This window comes from Typopeltis vanoorti, chromosome 14, assembly GCF_054136105.1.
Source record: "Typopeltis vanoorti isolate ZY-2024b chromosome 14, IOZ_Tvanoo_1.0, whole genome shotgun sequence".
NCBI lineage: Eukaryota > Metazoa > Arthropoda > Arachnida > Uropygi > Thelyphonidae > Typopeltis > Typopeltis vanoorti.
This window is the reverse complement of record NC_143562.1, coordinates 41,128,667-41,143,303: the sequence shown is the minus strand read 5'-3', so window position 1 is coordinate 41,143,303 and position 14,637 is coordinate 41,128,667. Positions and strand designations below refer to the sequence as shown.

Genomic DNA, 14,637 nt, shown 5'->3' with positions numbered 1-14,637 from the left:
TGAACTGCAAGACAAAAAAACAGTCCGATACGTTGATGAAATTTATTTCAGGTAGACCTAGTTCCAACTTAGTTGCTGCTAGTTTTGAGGTTTCAAAAGTTATTGTCCAACATGGAAAACCACTCAGTGATGGGGAGTATATTAAAGACGCATGGCTAGAATGTGCTCCTTTCCTTTTTGACAATCTTTCAGAAAAGGTAAAAATTATTCAGTGCATTAAAGAATTGTCTGTGAGTAGAAAAACAATTAAGGATAGAATAGTTAAGTTGGAAAGGAATACAGCAGAACAATTAACAAAAGCTTTGGCTTCATATTAGTTCTTTTCTATTTGTGTTGATGAGCGCATAGACATCAGCTTGGCTGGTAATCTTTGCTCAATTTTGTAGAGATGATGAAGTATGAGAAGGAAGGATTAACCTTGTAACACTACCTGAGCGCATCAGTGGGGTTGAAATATGTAAAGCAGTTATGAACGAATTATCTATTCAACAAACTGATATTTCAAAAGTGGTATCCGTCACAACAGATGGTGCACCCAGCATGATTGGTAAGGAAGCAGGATTTGTAAATCTGTTTGCAAAACATGTTGGTCATCCACTGATAGGTTTCATTGCATCCTACATGAAAATTTATGTGCAAATGCTGGCCTAAAGGAACTTCAAGAAGTGATGCAAACAATAACCAAGGTTGTTAATTACATTTCTGCACGTGCTTGAATAAAAGACAATTTCAGAAACTACTGAATGAGGTGGATTCGGTGTACAAAGGACTAATAATGTACAACAATGTTCGTTGGCTTAGTCGAGGTCTTGTTCAGAAATGATTTGTCAACAAATATGTTATAAAGAAATGTATGACATCGTGTGGGTTTGTAAACTGATTTTTTTTTTGCAGATTTTTACAAACATTTAAATGACTTGAACCTCAAACTACAGGTTCTACAAGTACAAAAACATCTTCAAATAAACTTGCAGATGTTTTCGTTGATGATTTTGAAATGCAGTTGATTGATTTTGAAAGTAACTCAATTTGGAGGCAGAAATTTGTTGACCTCAGAGCTGACTTGGAAAAATACTGAAAAGGAGCAATTAGAGACTCGAGTAACAGAGAGAAGTGCAGAAAAAGAGGTACTAAGAACTTGGAATGCTATTCTCGAAAATTTTGTATGTTTAAAAACCCTTGCAACAGCATTATTATCCATTTTTGCATCTACATATTCTTGTGAATCATTGTTCTCAGTGATGAACTTTGTTAAGTCTCGTAACAGGAGTAGCCTTACAGATGAAACTAGTAGCGCATGGATATCTCTACAGATTACAAAATATAAACCTGATATAAATTATCTGTCATTAGTGATGCAGCAGCAACAGAAGTCTCATTGATGCTCAATAAATAAAACGTCCACTATTTTTCTTTCTCTAGTTTTGATTTGATGTTTTCTACTAAAAATAGTAAAGATTAATTTCTGTTTAATATATTATGTAGGTAAAATAATTTATTTTGTCTGTAATTTTTATGTATTACTCGTAATACATAACTTTTATTACTGCTTAAGGAATTAAGAAGTAATAAAATTATATCTTTAATTTTCTGTTCTTTTATTGTGCTTTAGTCAAGTAAAATGATTATGAGATTGTGCACTGTAATATATTGGAAAAACTTGAAAAAACGTATGCCTGATTGATCTTTATAAAAAAAAAAAAAAAAAATTCAGAATTATTTGCTGATGTTGAAAATTGGCCCTTTAAATTGAACAGCTTTATATGGTAGCTAGAATAGAATTACACTTAAATGCAAATAAAAAATATTCATGCTATTAACAGGGCAGAAGGACTTTTAAGTAAAAATTTCGTCACTAATTTTTACATTCATTCAATCTTACATGACTTACAATCTTTGATTTTATCATTCTAGTGTGATTTTTGATTATTTGAAAAGGTCTTCCCAATACTTAAAAGACACCAAATAATATGTTCTCCAAAATTTCAGTTGGCAATAAAAAAAAATTTGCATCAAAAATTTGGCGATTTTGGCATGCACACAAGAAAGTTGCCCCTGGTCTAGAGTGTAGATTTAAACAAATCTATCATACTGCTGTGCGTTTGGGAGTTTACAGTGATTAGGGAGCTCCCGCAAAAACGTCCGCCATCCTGACCAGTAGTGACAGTGAGTAAGCCTCAGATTGTCAGAAATGCTATACGTCTTTTTGACTTTTTTGTAGTATTTTTGGTGTGTACTGAGAAGGGCAGAAAACTCAGGGACCGCCTGGGCAGCAAAAGCTCTAGCTACACCAATGATTGCAGGATTTGACACTAGCTGATTGGGAATCCTCCAGATTCATTACTAACTGGTTCAGTCCCATGTACTAACCAGTGTCTTGGGGAACCATTTTACTGCTGTACCCTTAAATGGAGAGGATCTGCCCCCCCCCCCCCCCCCAACAAAAACAGAACCCTTGCTCTGTAGCCATGGCTGTAGCCACTTCAGGTCTCTAATAAGCAAGATGGTGGTATTTCACTGGGCGATGAAAGACATATCACCTAGAGGTCTAGTTGGCATTTCCTCCAACTACGGAAGATATAGTTTTGCAACATCAATGCTTGCTGCCAATGAATGTACACTTGTGTTGAGATATACAGCATGTAGCAAAATACATATCATGCATATTATTACATTGAAATTAAATTATGCCCAAGAATTTTAATTAATAGGATTAATGTATTGTATTCTAAATTGTAACTGAAAATTTACAAACTAAGATGAAAATTAATTGCCTGATATGTACCTTCAAGGAGTGCAGAAAATCCTATAATAGTACTATCGGTAATTTTCCTCCAAATTAGTCTATTACTTCTCAGGGCTCCTATATTGTGTTTTATGTCGTAAATATATTTTTTGTATGTTTTTACCATGCTTACACCACTTACTGTGGAATGCCAGTCCATTACAAATGCCTGTTTTGTCAACTATTATTATTTTGTCATAATGGAATACAACCAATGGGAGGATTATGCCTGCATAATTTTATTTTAGAGAACTAAGATGCACTGCAAAGTAATGCTAATCATGACATGACATGACCTAAAACAGAAGCAAAGAAGACAGTGGTAACTGGCTTATTCATATCCACTACTGGAATATACAAAATTTGATTAATAGCAGATATTAAAAGCTAAGAAAGAAGTATTCAAGTTTTTTTCCCTTACAAAATGTATAGTTTCTTTATATTGATTCAGAAAAAAAAAGGTGACCTAAAAATGTTTTTTTTTTTTTTTACTGTTTTCTCAGTTGCTGCTGCATCTTATAAATCACCAGCTCTGTCAGTGTGCAGAATTCAGAAAACCCATGAACACTTTAAGGTGATGCACCCAAAACCTCCATAAGAATTCTTGATGATATACTGTTAAATTCTGAATGAAACTGAAATTAAATTCATTTATGTTTCATTCAATTTAACATGCAATAACATTCCTGGGGCCAATATTGGTATATCAGAGGAAATAAAGCTACTTGTAATTTATAAGCAACATTAGTAATTTAAGTAAAAACTTTTCTATGCATCATGTTGTAAATAATTATTGTAAATTTTCTAATGTTGAACTATGCGGATTTTGTGCAAATACTTGTGTACTGCCGGAAGAAAGATAATCGGATTAGATAGTGAGGGCCTGAAACCAAACACATGCACCAAGTAGGATGCGCATGAGGGTTCCCTCCGTAAAGCACACAAGGGGGGGGGGGGGATGGCGCAAGGTGCTGGAAAAAGTAAGGTGTCGTGGGAAAAGGGAGAGAGCAGGATGATGTAGGGAAGAAACATCGGGAGCGCGATTTAAAAAGCGTAGCAGCACTAGTTCGTGGCTTTTTTTTCTCTTCCCCTTGAATTGGAGTGGTCATCGAGATACAGGTCGTTGGAGCACACGGAAGTGCCTATGGCAAGTTCGCCGGTCAACGAGTAGCCCAGCGGAGTGGAGTTCCTGATCACTATGGAGATCGATAAGCCATGCTGAGCCAGTCGACCTGAGAGCGGTGAGCCAGTCTTACCTTTTGGCAGAGATGTGTCTAGTCCGAGTCCATCAGTCGAATAGCACAGATGAAATCAATTAAGAGAAGGATCAAGGAAACGAAGTTCTGTCGAGATGTATGTGAAGGTCGAATAATTCCTCAGCCGTTGGTAATGTAGAATTTTGATCTGTTATATAATTATGTTGAGGGAAATAACCTGTAATTGTAAAAAGGACTTTAGGTTTATAATGTTTTGATTAATGAAAGGACTTTAGAGATTATGCTAAAGGAAGTAGAGAAACTTTAAGTTCTAGATGAAGGAATTGTGTGGAAGCTTGTTGAGATAACTCTGTTATTGATAAATGAATCACCTTTAGCATTGTTATGTGTAAAATGGATAACTGACCTTTAATAGAATTTCCTACTTGAAATAATGTTTTAACATATTACGAGAGAATTAGAAATTTTAGTTGAGTATACTCATTCCCTAAAATTAGTGCAACTGTATGTCAGAGTTTGTTCATAAAGTGTAAATTGTCTCATTTTATAATTAAATGTTTTTCTTTAGTATTAATTGATAACTTGCCTGATTTCCTTTCTATTGCACTGCTCATTAAGTTAGAACCAAGGCGGGAGGTAAAATACAAGGGAGGCTACGACTTTGAAATGAATTTTAGTTATTCGATGAATTTAGAAGTTAACGACAGTGCTTAAGAGATATTAGACAGTTCACTAAACTGAGTTCTAGTTCCTTGATTTTGCATTGTTCAATAGTCTAGGATTTAGGGTGGTGCAGTATAATAGAAATTTTCTCTGAATCTGAAAAGGAACTGGCACCAATACTGAAACAAAGGAATTGGCGCTATCCAACAGCAATCCCTTTGTCTTCAATCCACATGCACTACTCTTAAGAAAGTTTAACAGCCCACATTAAATATTGAGACTGCATACGAATTAAAGTAGCAAAGAACATTTCTTGAAATTTGGTTAAGGAAATTATAGGAGGGAATAAGTCAGGATTAAGATCATAAACCATGACGTTAGGAGAGAAGAGAATAAATATTACAATACAGAAGAGAGCACCTGATCAGGTGACATAACCCCCCCTTCTCTCTCTCACACACATCCTCCAATCACTTTCCCCATAGGCACCGTTTCTGCACAATGCCTTTTCTAAAGAACTTTCATGGGCACTACTCTGCTGAACTGGCCACTATTATTGCTCCACTTTCTTCTAATGGTTGAAAAACAAGAGCAGCCATTGACCAACTCCAAACATACTAATGAACTTGTCTTCCTTTATCCCATTTACTTCTGCTTTTTGGTACAATCCCCACCTGTTTAAGAAACATAAACAGATTACCTCTTTCTCCTTAATCACTTACCTATACATGGCACTATTGTGTTACATGTTTTGTAATCTTTCACCCTTTCACATGTAGTCCTTATATAAAAAAAAGTAGCTCTACCAGTTTTACTTTTGTGAGAGCTATGATAATTTTGAATCATTTCACCCTCAATATTTATTTATAATGGCACATTCTATAGGGTTTAGAAATTAAAACATGGGAAAATGACCATGTCACTTTTGTCTTCATGGCATACACTGATAAATACAGTACTTAGTAGCATATTTGCTTCAACAAATGATTTAGTTACAAAGGATAAAAATTAGCCATAGTATTAAAAACTTATAAAATGACCAAGCAGAACTGAACATGCAACCATGGTATTAGTGCAGAACGGATCATTCTCGGTGAAGTTTTTCAAAAACTACTGAGGAGCAATAGGGTTAGAGTTGTTCTGTAATTATATAAAGGTGAGGAATTGCTTATATGAAAATTGGAAATTTTGTGGGGAATAATTTATTCTGCACTGATAGCATTAAGCTACCATGGTATCTCCACCCACACTAACACCTGACTAAAGAGATATTTGCTTGACTGGTAAGCAGGCACAAAATTTTTCAAGCCTGATGACTAATTTTCCATCATAATGTTACCCTTCTTAATATAGCACATTAGCAGGTAGTTTCTGCAAGTTATCAAAGACTTTGTTATGAAATAAGAAAACAATAAATACTGTACTTATTTTATATGTAGGTCATAATGAAGAAGCAGTCATAGAACTTGCAACCTCAACAAGCTGGTGATGTCTAACCTGAACTGAATATTACAACAGCTGAACAACAAAATAGCCTATTAAAATAGGTAATATTTCATGCAACTTACATAACAGTAAAAATAATAAAAACATTAAAGAATTACTGCCATAAAGATAACTATTATTTGAAACACACACCCAAATTTTTCACAAATTATGAACAGAACATCACAAAACACTTACCAAATCTCTCCATCCATTAAAGGGACGGCACTGTTGGATCATTTCAGCTTTTTTTTTACTGCAACCAGGTATACTAATTAATTCTTCTATGGTGGCTTTTTGCAAAAAACATAAAACAGTACTCTGAGCAGAATGCAAAGTACTATCCTCATCACTTGCATCACTATCATATACCTCATTGTTAGCAAATTCTTCCTCTTCCTCTGATGATAGCAAAACTACTTCCTGTGCTTTTGTTTTAGATACACCAGAATGTGAATGCTGTTCATGACCTGAATTATTCCTTTTCAATTCTGAATTATGCTCAGTCTTTACTTCATTATTATTTTCTGATGGTAAATTCTGACAAGGAGAATTGTCACTATGTCTGTTTTCAGTTTTAAACCATGAACTTTGTATTGTTTTATGTGGTGATCTTGATATATTGCTATATGTTTTCACAGACTCTGTTTTTCCTTCAGAAACCAGTTTGTTAGATTCTTGAATACGTGAACTATCTGCTTGAAATTCTGCACTAACAAAGTTAGAATCACATTTTGTCCTTATCTCAGTTTGATTACTAGTTGTATTCTCTACCCTGGAAGTATCACTGTTTGTTAACATTTCTTTGTTTTTATCATCATCATCTTCTTCATCTTCTGATACTACTCTCATAACTGTTTTCCTTTTCTTAGTTAACATTTTTCTGTTGGTGATTTTAACTTCATTTGATGACTGATCACTATCATCAGAGTTATATACAACACCTTTGTTTTGTCTCTCTTCTTTATCTTCTGAGGGTGGCTGATTACAATACCTGGAGTATTTCTTTCCTTTCAGGAGGGGCTTCTTTTTTATAGCATCAATAGCTTTTTGAAGATCCCAACCGCAAAATACAAGAATATCTTGGGCTTCCTGTTAGAAAATATATAAATAAATATATATAAATTAAGAAAACTTACTTTTCTTTTAGTAGAATACAAAATCATTTTCTTTAATCAGATATAGTGATATTTATATATCACTATATCTGATTAAACTAACCTATATTTAACTGAAAATCTTGAATAACTTCAGATGAAAACAATATTATGCATTTTTTCCTCCCCAAATAGTTTACAATTTAGGGAAATCAGAAATTAGTACTTGGAAAGTAAACACAAATTAATATAAAATATTAAGCTTAAAAAGGAAAAAAAGATGCCACTTTAAACAATACTTCAAAAATCTGAAATGTTACCCAAGATTCAAACTTAATCTAATTCAGCAGAGTTGTCATAAACTGATCTTTAGTTAATCCTAACATGAAAAATTTAATAAGTTTATCTCACAGAGAATAAGTTGGGTTCCAGGCAGACACTTGATATGCCACATGTGAAACTTTTACAATCTTTTCATTCATAATTATTTTTATTTGATACACATGCATACAATTTTTGATACACATTTCATAATACAATATTGAAATATATATATATATATATTTTGCACTATATTTTCCTCATATTTCTATATTCAAACATTTATGATTACCAGACAATTTGAAATTCCCTTCCATATATTTGGTAATCAATTTTACTGTATCTGGATTCTTCATGAATGTACTAGTAATGAATACATGTACTAGTAAGCAAAGCAGAAGGCTTGAAGCTATGCAATTAGACTTCCTTAAGGTTCAGCATGTAGTTAATAAAAAGCATTCATGAACTCTGATTATTCAAGGACAAAGAAAAATTTTTAAGTTATAATATTCATTCTTAAATGGATCATTAAATATCTCAAAAAATCCTTTGAACAAACACCAACTCGATATCACCAGAATTCAAGATAAGCACACCATCAACATAAGTATCAATGGAAAAGGAAAGGAACTGACAAAAGAAGGTGCTGCATCAACAAAACTGGTAGTACTAAAAAAAAAATCAGATGAAAATCTTCTAAATAAAAATACAAGAAGTTATATTCAGTAAAAATGATTGCAAAAAGAGAGCAAATATAATATTCAATGCTAAACACAAAGATAATTTTCTTTAATGGCAACCAGTTTCAAGTAGGTGAAATGGATTAACATCACAATAGGGAATTTGACAAAGACTTATTTCTACATATAGACTACTCAAGAAGAAGTGGAGGAACTTTTCAAGTTGTCAGAGAAGGTAGTTGACAAAGAAAAATGAAAATCTGGTCCTTGTTGGAGATGTGAACAAAAGAGCAGGAAATGAATAACAGAAATGTTTGAGAAAAAAATGGAGAAAAGAGCAAAGCTAATATTAAGCACTTGCTGGATTTCTATTCAAGGCATGGAATAGTCCTTACTAACATGATGTTCTGATATAAAGATGCACATGAATTCACATGGAGAGAAGACATAAGAAGTCTCCTTGCCTATGTTACTGTTACAGTGATATTTTCACGCTGGTTCAAGACAGAAGTACACACACACTCACACATATACATACATGTGACACACACACACACGACTCCAGAAATACAACTTAAATCTACTAATCACAAAAAAATTTGCTTCCTTAAGATATAAATATATAAATATAAATATATAAATATAAATATATAAATAAATATATATTTATATAAATACTGTCACAGGTGATGTTTTAAAAAATTAAATGTTATGATGACAAAACAAAGTAATACATTCTTAATTGTCATTATAGATTACACATAATTATACAGAATTATATTTTCCTTTAATGTGGGTTTAAAATTTTCAAGGATTGGAAAAGACCTAGGTTAGATCCTCATCGTGATGAGGGGAATCATTATATGGGCTTTTTCAGTTGAAAACGACTTAGCCGATCTCATAAGGTAGTAACAGGTTTTTTTCTCCTGGAAACTCAGGTTTTTCATCTGGCATATATAGACAAATTGGCCTACAGAACACATGCAATTTACAGACAAAACACACTGTTGTTGGTGATGATAGGTGATAATGGCAGTAGTGTCGTAGTTGGAGAATTAAGCAGTAGGGAAGAGGATGAGATGTATTTAGCGAAGTAGGGTAGTGTGCCCTCCCACGATGAGTCCTTGGACTCCCAAGGAGGTGTAACATAATAATAATGTATACCACAAATAAAATTATGTAAAATTTTTACATAACAAAAGCATTTACTTACGCTAAGTTAATTCATGTTGCAAGCTGTGAAAATAAGCTTAGGACAACGAATTAGCCAAATCTTGTAATGGGGTGGGGAAGCAAATTTTTTTTCTCCTAGAAACTCAGGTTTTTCATCCCAAGTACAAGCAAATCAACTATCAGAACACATACTTTACAGACAAAATATACTACTGTTGGTGGGCAATGGCATTGTATGTTCATGGTAGTTGTGACATAGTGTGTGGTTAGAGAATTAAGTGAAAGAAGAGACAGTGGGATGTGTAGCAAAATAAAGAAAGTGCCCTCCCACAATGAGTCCCTGGGCTCTTTGAAGGTGTCATGTAATAATAACAACAACAATAATAATAATAATATATTACAGCTGTGCACCTACTTAAGGGATAAAGGTGATGGAAGAAGAATAAAATGTACTATAGATTTAATCTCACTGTGCCAATTTTAATTTTTACTTTTATAATTATCAGTTGTTAATATTATTAATGAAATTATCATAAAATTACTGCCAAGTACCCTCAAGGGGTGTAGAGAATATAATAGTACTACATGAAAAATTTACATATCACTAACTTTCTATCTACAATTTTCCTCTAAATCAGTCTGTTACTTGTCAAGACTCCAACATTATCAGATCTTATATTTCTATCATCTAAGGCACTTTTTACCGTATCAAACCACCTATATCTTGGTCTTCCTCTGGGTCATTTTTTCCTGACAACCTGACAGAGAACACTTGTTTTGCTAATCTTTCTTCTCTCATTCTATTTAAGTAAATACAACCTGAGATTAGCTCTGCCAACGCATTCCTGGATGCTGACAATGTCAAGTTCTTTCCTAATATCCTCATTTCTAATATGATACTGCCATTGATGCCATCTGTTCGTGACACTAATCTTTCTCGGGATACTCATATCTGCAGTCTCTAGTCTTTGGTCAAGTGTTTTACTTCTAACCCAGCTCTCAGATCAATAAGTTAAAATTGGTTTGAACACTGTCTGGTATACAGACAATTTAGTGTTCCAACTAATTTCTCTTTTATTCCTTATAAATTATAAAAGCTTTATAGATTTTGTTGCCTATTTCCATATTTAATTTACCATCTTCACTAAAAATCATGCCCAAGTAGCTAAAATGTTTTACCTGTTCTACAGGTTCTCCACTCACAACGTAGTTGACATTTCCAATGATTCTGCCTATTTTCATTGACTGTCTTGTTATTGCATACCATATCTATTACAACAGTTATTCAATTTAGTCAGGGAATCTTGTAGAGGATTTATTTAGAAGTATAACATTGTCTGCATAAAGCAAAGAGTTGAGATTAACATCTCCAATTTTGATATCAGGTTTAATACCACTTTCCTTCCTAATGTGATCCATATACATAATGAACAACAGAGAGGATAATGTACATCCTTGTCTCACACCAGATTTAACATTAAACCATCTTCCTGTACTTCCTTCAATTCTAACTGCTGACTTACAACTCAAATAAAGACTAAGTACTACTTGATATAATGCCCCATTCACACCACATAACTGTAGCGTATTGAATAGCTTCACTCTTCGCACCTTGTCACATGCCTTTTCCAGATCTACAAAACTTAAAACACAGATCTTTGTTATATTCCTATGATTCTCAACTATTTGTTGCAAAGTGAAGATTTGATCCTGAAAGCCTCTATTTGGCTTGAATCTAGCTTGTTCTTCACCAAGCTTTTCTTAAACAATTCTTCTTAACCGTTTCTCAAGTATATACTTACATAAATCTTACCAGGAACACTCAGTAGGAGAATACCTCTGCAATTCTCATATTCAGTTTTATTTCCGTTTTATATATGGATACTATGAGAGCTCTACTGCAATCATCGGGAATTTGTTCCTCTGTCCAAACCTTCTGAACTATGCAGTGCAGCCACGAAGACTTTTATACCTCCTTACTTCAGATGATATTTCTGGTCAAATATCATCTACTTCTGCTGCCTTTCCACATTTCAAGCCTTTGATGGCTTTTTCTACTTCAAGTATTAATATTTTATTCCTGACTGTATGCCTGGTGAGTGTTTTTTAACCACTGTGCTATCACTGCTTGTTTCATTTAGCAATTTTTAAGTAATTACTCCAAACTTCAAGGATATTTTTTTCTCCAGTTTTCATGTCATCTTTATCATCACTAATTCCTTTTACAGCACTCTTTCCTCCATTTCTGAGCTTCTTCAACAATCTCTAAAATAAAATACCTTCTTGATATTTATTTTCTATATCCTGACCAATGTCTTCCCAAACAATGACTTTTATTTAGCTAGTTTTCAAAAGTGCTTAGCTTTCTTACATTTGTCTGTGTATTCTCTAAGAGCACAAGCTGACTTATTTGCCAGGAACTTTTGATATGCTTACTTCTTTTCCTTCAACTCGACAGAAGATATTTAAGGTAGTGTTTCATATAGAAAGAAAAATGTTTCAAAGTTTTATCAACTATTATGTTATGACAATAACAACAAAACAAGTGTTGAGGGATGAAGATATGGCAAGTTGAGTCTAATGACTGTTTATTTCTTTGTAGTCTTTAATACAAAAAGAAAAATAAAGTTCTGAACCTTAAAGGAGATAAAATGATAGAAGAAAATGAAGATCAAAACTGCAACTAAAATTGCAAATGTTTTTGTGATTCTTTAAAAGAGAATGCTGTTAGTGTTCACATTAAGGATTTCAGATTGAGAAGTTTTATTTCCAACTCTCTGGAAATAAAACTTCAACAAATTTGTTAGCAACCACCCATGATGAAATAACTTGACAGTAAAATAAACAACAACAATATTACAATAACCACAGTAATTAACTTTAATGAAATGAAGGTACAGATATTTTGTACTGAAAATAACAGTACATCATCAGTGCGTAGAAACAAGCAAATCAAAGCAACAAGAATACAAGATACATACAGCAGTCAGTGGTTTACCAATTAAAAACTTGCCGCATGCTAGAAATTAATATTAATAAATATTATTAAAAAATATTATTTTTTAATATTATCATTATTAAATATAAGAGAAAATATATATATAAATATATATGTATAAGAAGAAAATATAAGAGAAATAAGTAAGAAAGCAAATCACTATAAAAAATTAACTAAACAAAAGTCATGGGAAGACTTTGGTAAGAACATAGAAAATAAATATCAGGAAGGTGGTAAATTATTCTAGAGGCTGTTGAAAAGTTTAGAAATGGAGGAAATAGTACTGTAAAAAGAATCAAATGGTAAAGATGATGTGAAAAATGAAGATAAAGATACTCTAGATGTCTTGAGTAATTACTTTAAAAGACTGCTAAATGAAACAAGCAGTGAAAGCATTGCAATAGAAAACACTCAACAGGGATACATATCAATACCTGAAGTAGAAAAAGCCATCAAAAACCTGAAATGTGGAAAGGAAACCGCACTAGATGATATTCAACCAGAAATGCTCAAATATGAAGATATAAAAGTTTTACAGTGGCTACACTGCATAATTCAGAAAGCCTGATCAAAGAGTCAAATCCTAGACGATTGCAGCAGAGTTCTCATAGTACCCATCTACAAAAAAAGGAAAATAATGAATGTGAGAATTACAGAAGAATTTTCCTGCTGAGTGTTCCTGGTAAAATTTAATGCAAGTATACATAAAAAAAATTGTGGAAGAGAAGCTTGGGGAAGAACAAGCTGTATTCAGGCCAAATAAAAGTTGTCAAGATCAGATTTTCACTTTAAGATAGATAGTTAAGAAATCATTGGAATATATAACAAGGATTTATGTTTAAATTTTATAGATCTGGAAAATACATATTACAAGGTACAAAGAGAAAAGCTGTTGAAAATGCTACAGTTATATGGTGTAAATGGGCAATTATTATATAATACTTAGTCTATATCTGAGTTGTAAATCAGCAGTCAGAACTGAGGGAGGTACAGAAGATGGTTTGATGGTAAAGCAGGTGTGAGAAAAGGATGCATATTATCTCTCCTATCATTCATAATCTATATGAATCACATTATGACATTAAAATGTCATAATGTGATCCATATATATTGGAATATATAACAAGGATTTATGTTTAAATTTTAGTGTTTTGACTAATTTCTCTCTTATTCCATGGAAATTTATTCAATAAAATGTCACATTATGACATTAAAATGTAATAATGTGACATTTTAACTGTGGAGGTGTTAACCAGGTCTTTGCTTCATGCAAATCATGTTATACTTCTAAATAAATCCGCTATAAGTATGCAAGATTCCCTGACTAAACTGAATAAATGTTGTAATAGTTATGGTATGAAGGTCAGCATTAAAAAGACAAAGACAATGAAAATAGGCAGAAACATTGAAAATATCAACTGCATCCAGAATGAAGAACCTATACAACAAGTAAAATATTCAGATATTTAGGCGGATGGAAAATTAAATTTGGAAACAGACAGAAGAATTAGCAAAGTTCATATGGTAGGAAATCAACTGAATAAATTTCCATGAAATAAGAGAGAAATTAGTCAAAACACTAAATTAGCTATATACAAGACAGTGTTCAAAGAAATTTTAACTTATGTATCTGAGAGCTGGGTTAGAAATAAAACATTAGATCAGAGAATGGAGACTACAGATATGAGAGTTCTGAGAAAGATTAGGAGAGTGAATAGATGGTGCCAATGGCGTATCATATTAAAAATGAGGATATATTAGGAAAGAACTTGAGATATTGCTTGCATTCAGGAATGAATTAGCAGTACTAATCTCATGTAGTATGGCCACTTAAACAGAATGTGAGAGAAAAAGTTAGTAAGACAAGTGTTCTTTTGCCAGGAGAGCAAGAAAAAGACCCAGAGGAAGACCAAGATTTAGGTGGATTGATGTAGCAAAAAGTTGCACGAGCATTCTGGATTGGTTTTACAATACATAACAATGTATTACAGCATAATACAATGCTAACATTGTATTATATTACATACAATGTATGTAATCTGTTATATTGTAATTGTTGTGTTGTAAATGTATTACATTATATGTAATACAATGTTAGCATTCTGGATTGCATGTTCAAAGCGAATTTCATTTGAAATGATCATTTAAATAGAGCAGAAAAGAAAGGTTGACAAAACAGGCTTCTTATACTAAGATAGTGGAAAAAAGAGGATACCAA

General features: G+C 32.8%; 1 protein-coding gene across 1 annotated transcript in view; it reads right to left on the bottom strand.

The window, feature by feature from the left end:
• LOC150099398 (SWI/SNF-related matrix-associated actin-dependent regulator of chromatin subfamily A containing DEAD/H box 1B-like) overlaps positions 1-14,637 on the bottom strand; it is a 406,425-nt gene that overhangs the window by 283,557 nt on the left and 108,231 nt on the right. Inside the window, exon 5 of the mRNA XM_090404492.1 lies at positions 6,349-7,242. Coding sequence (XP_090260618.1) covers positions 6,349-7,242 — 894 coding nt within the window. The remainder of the gene's footprint in view (positions 1-6,348; positions 7,243-14,637) is intronic.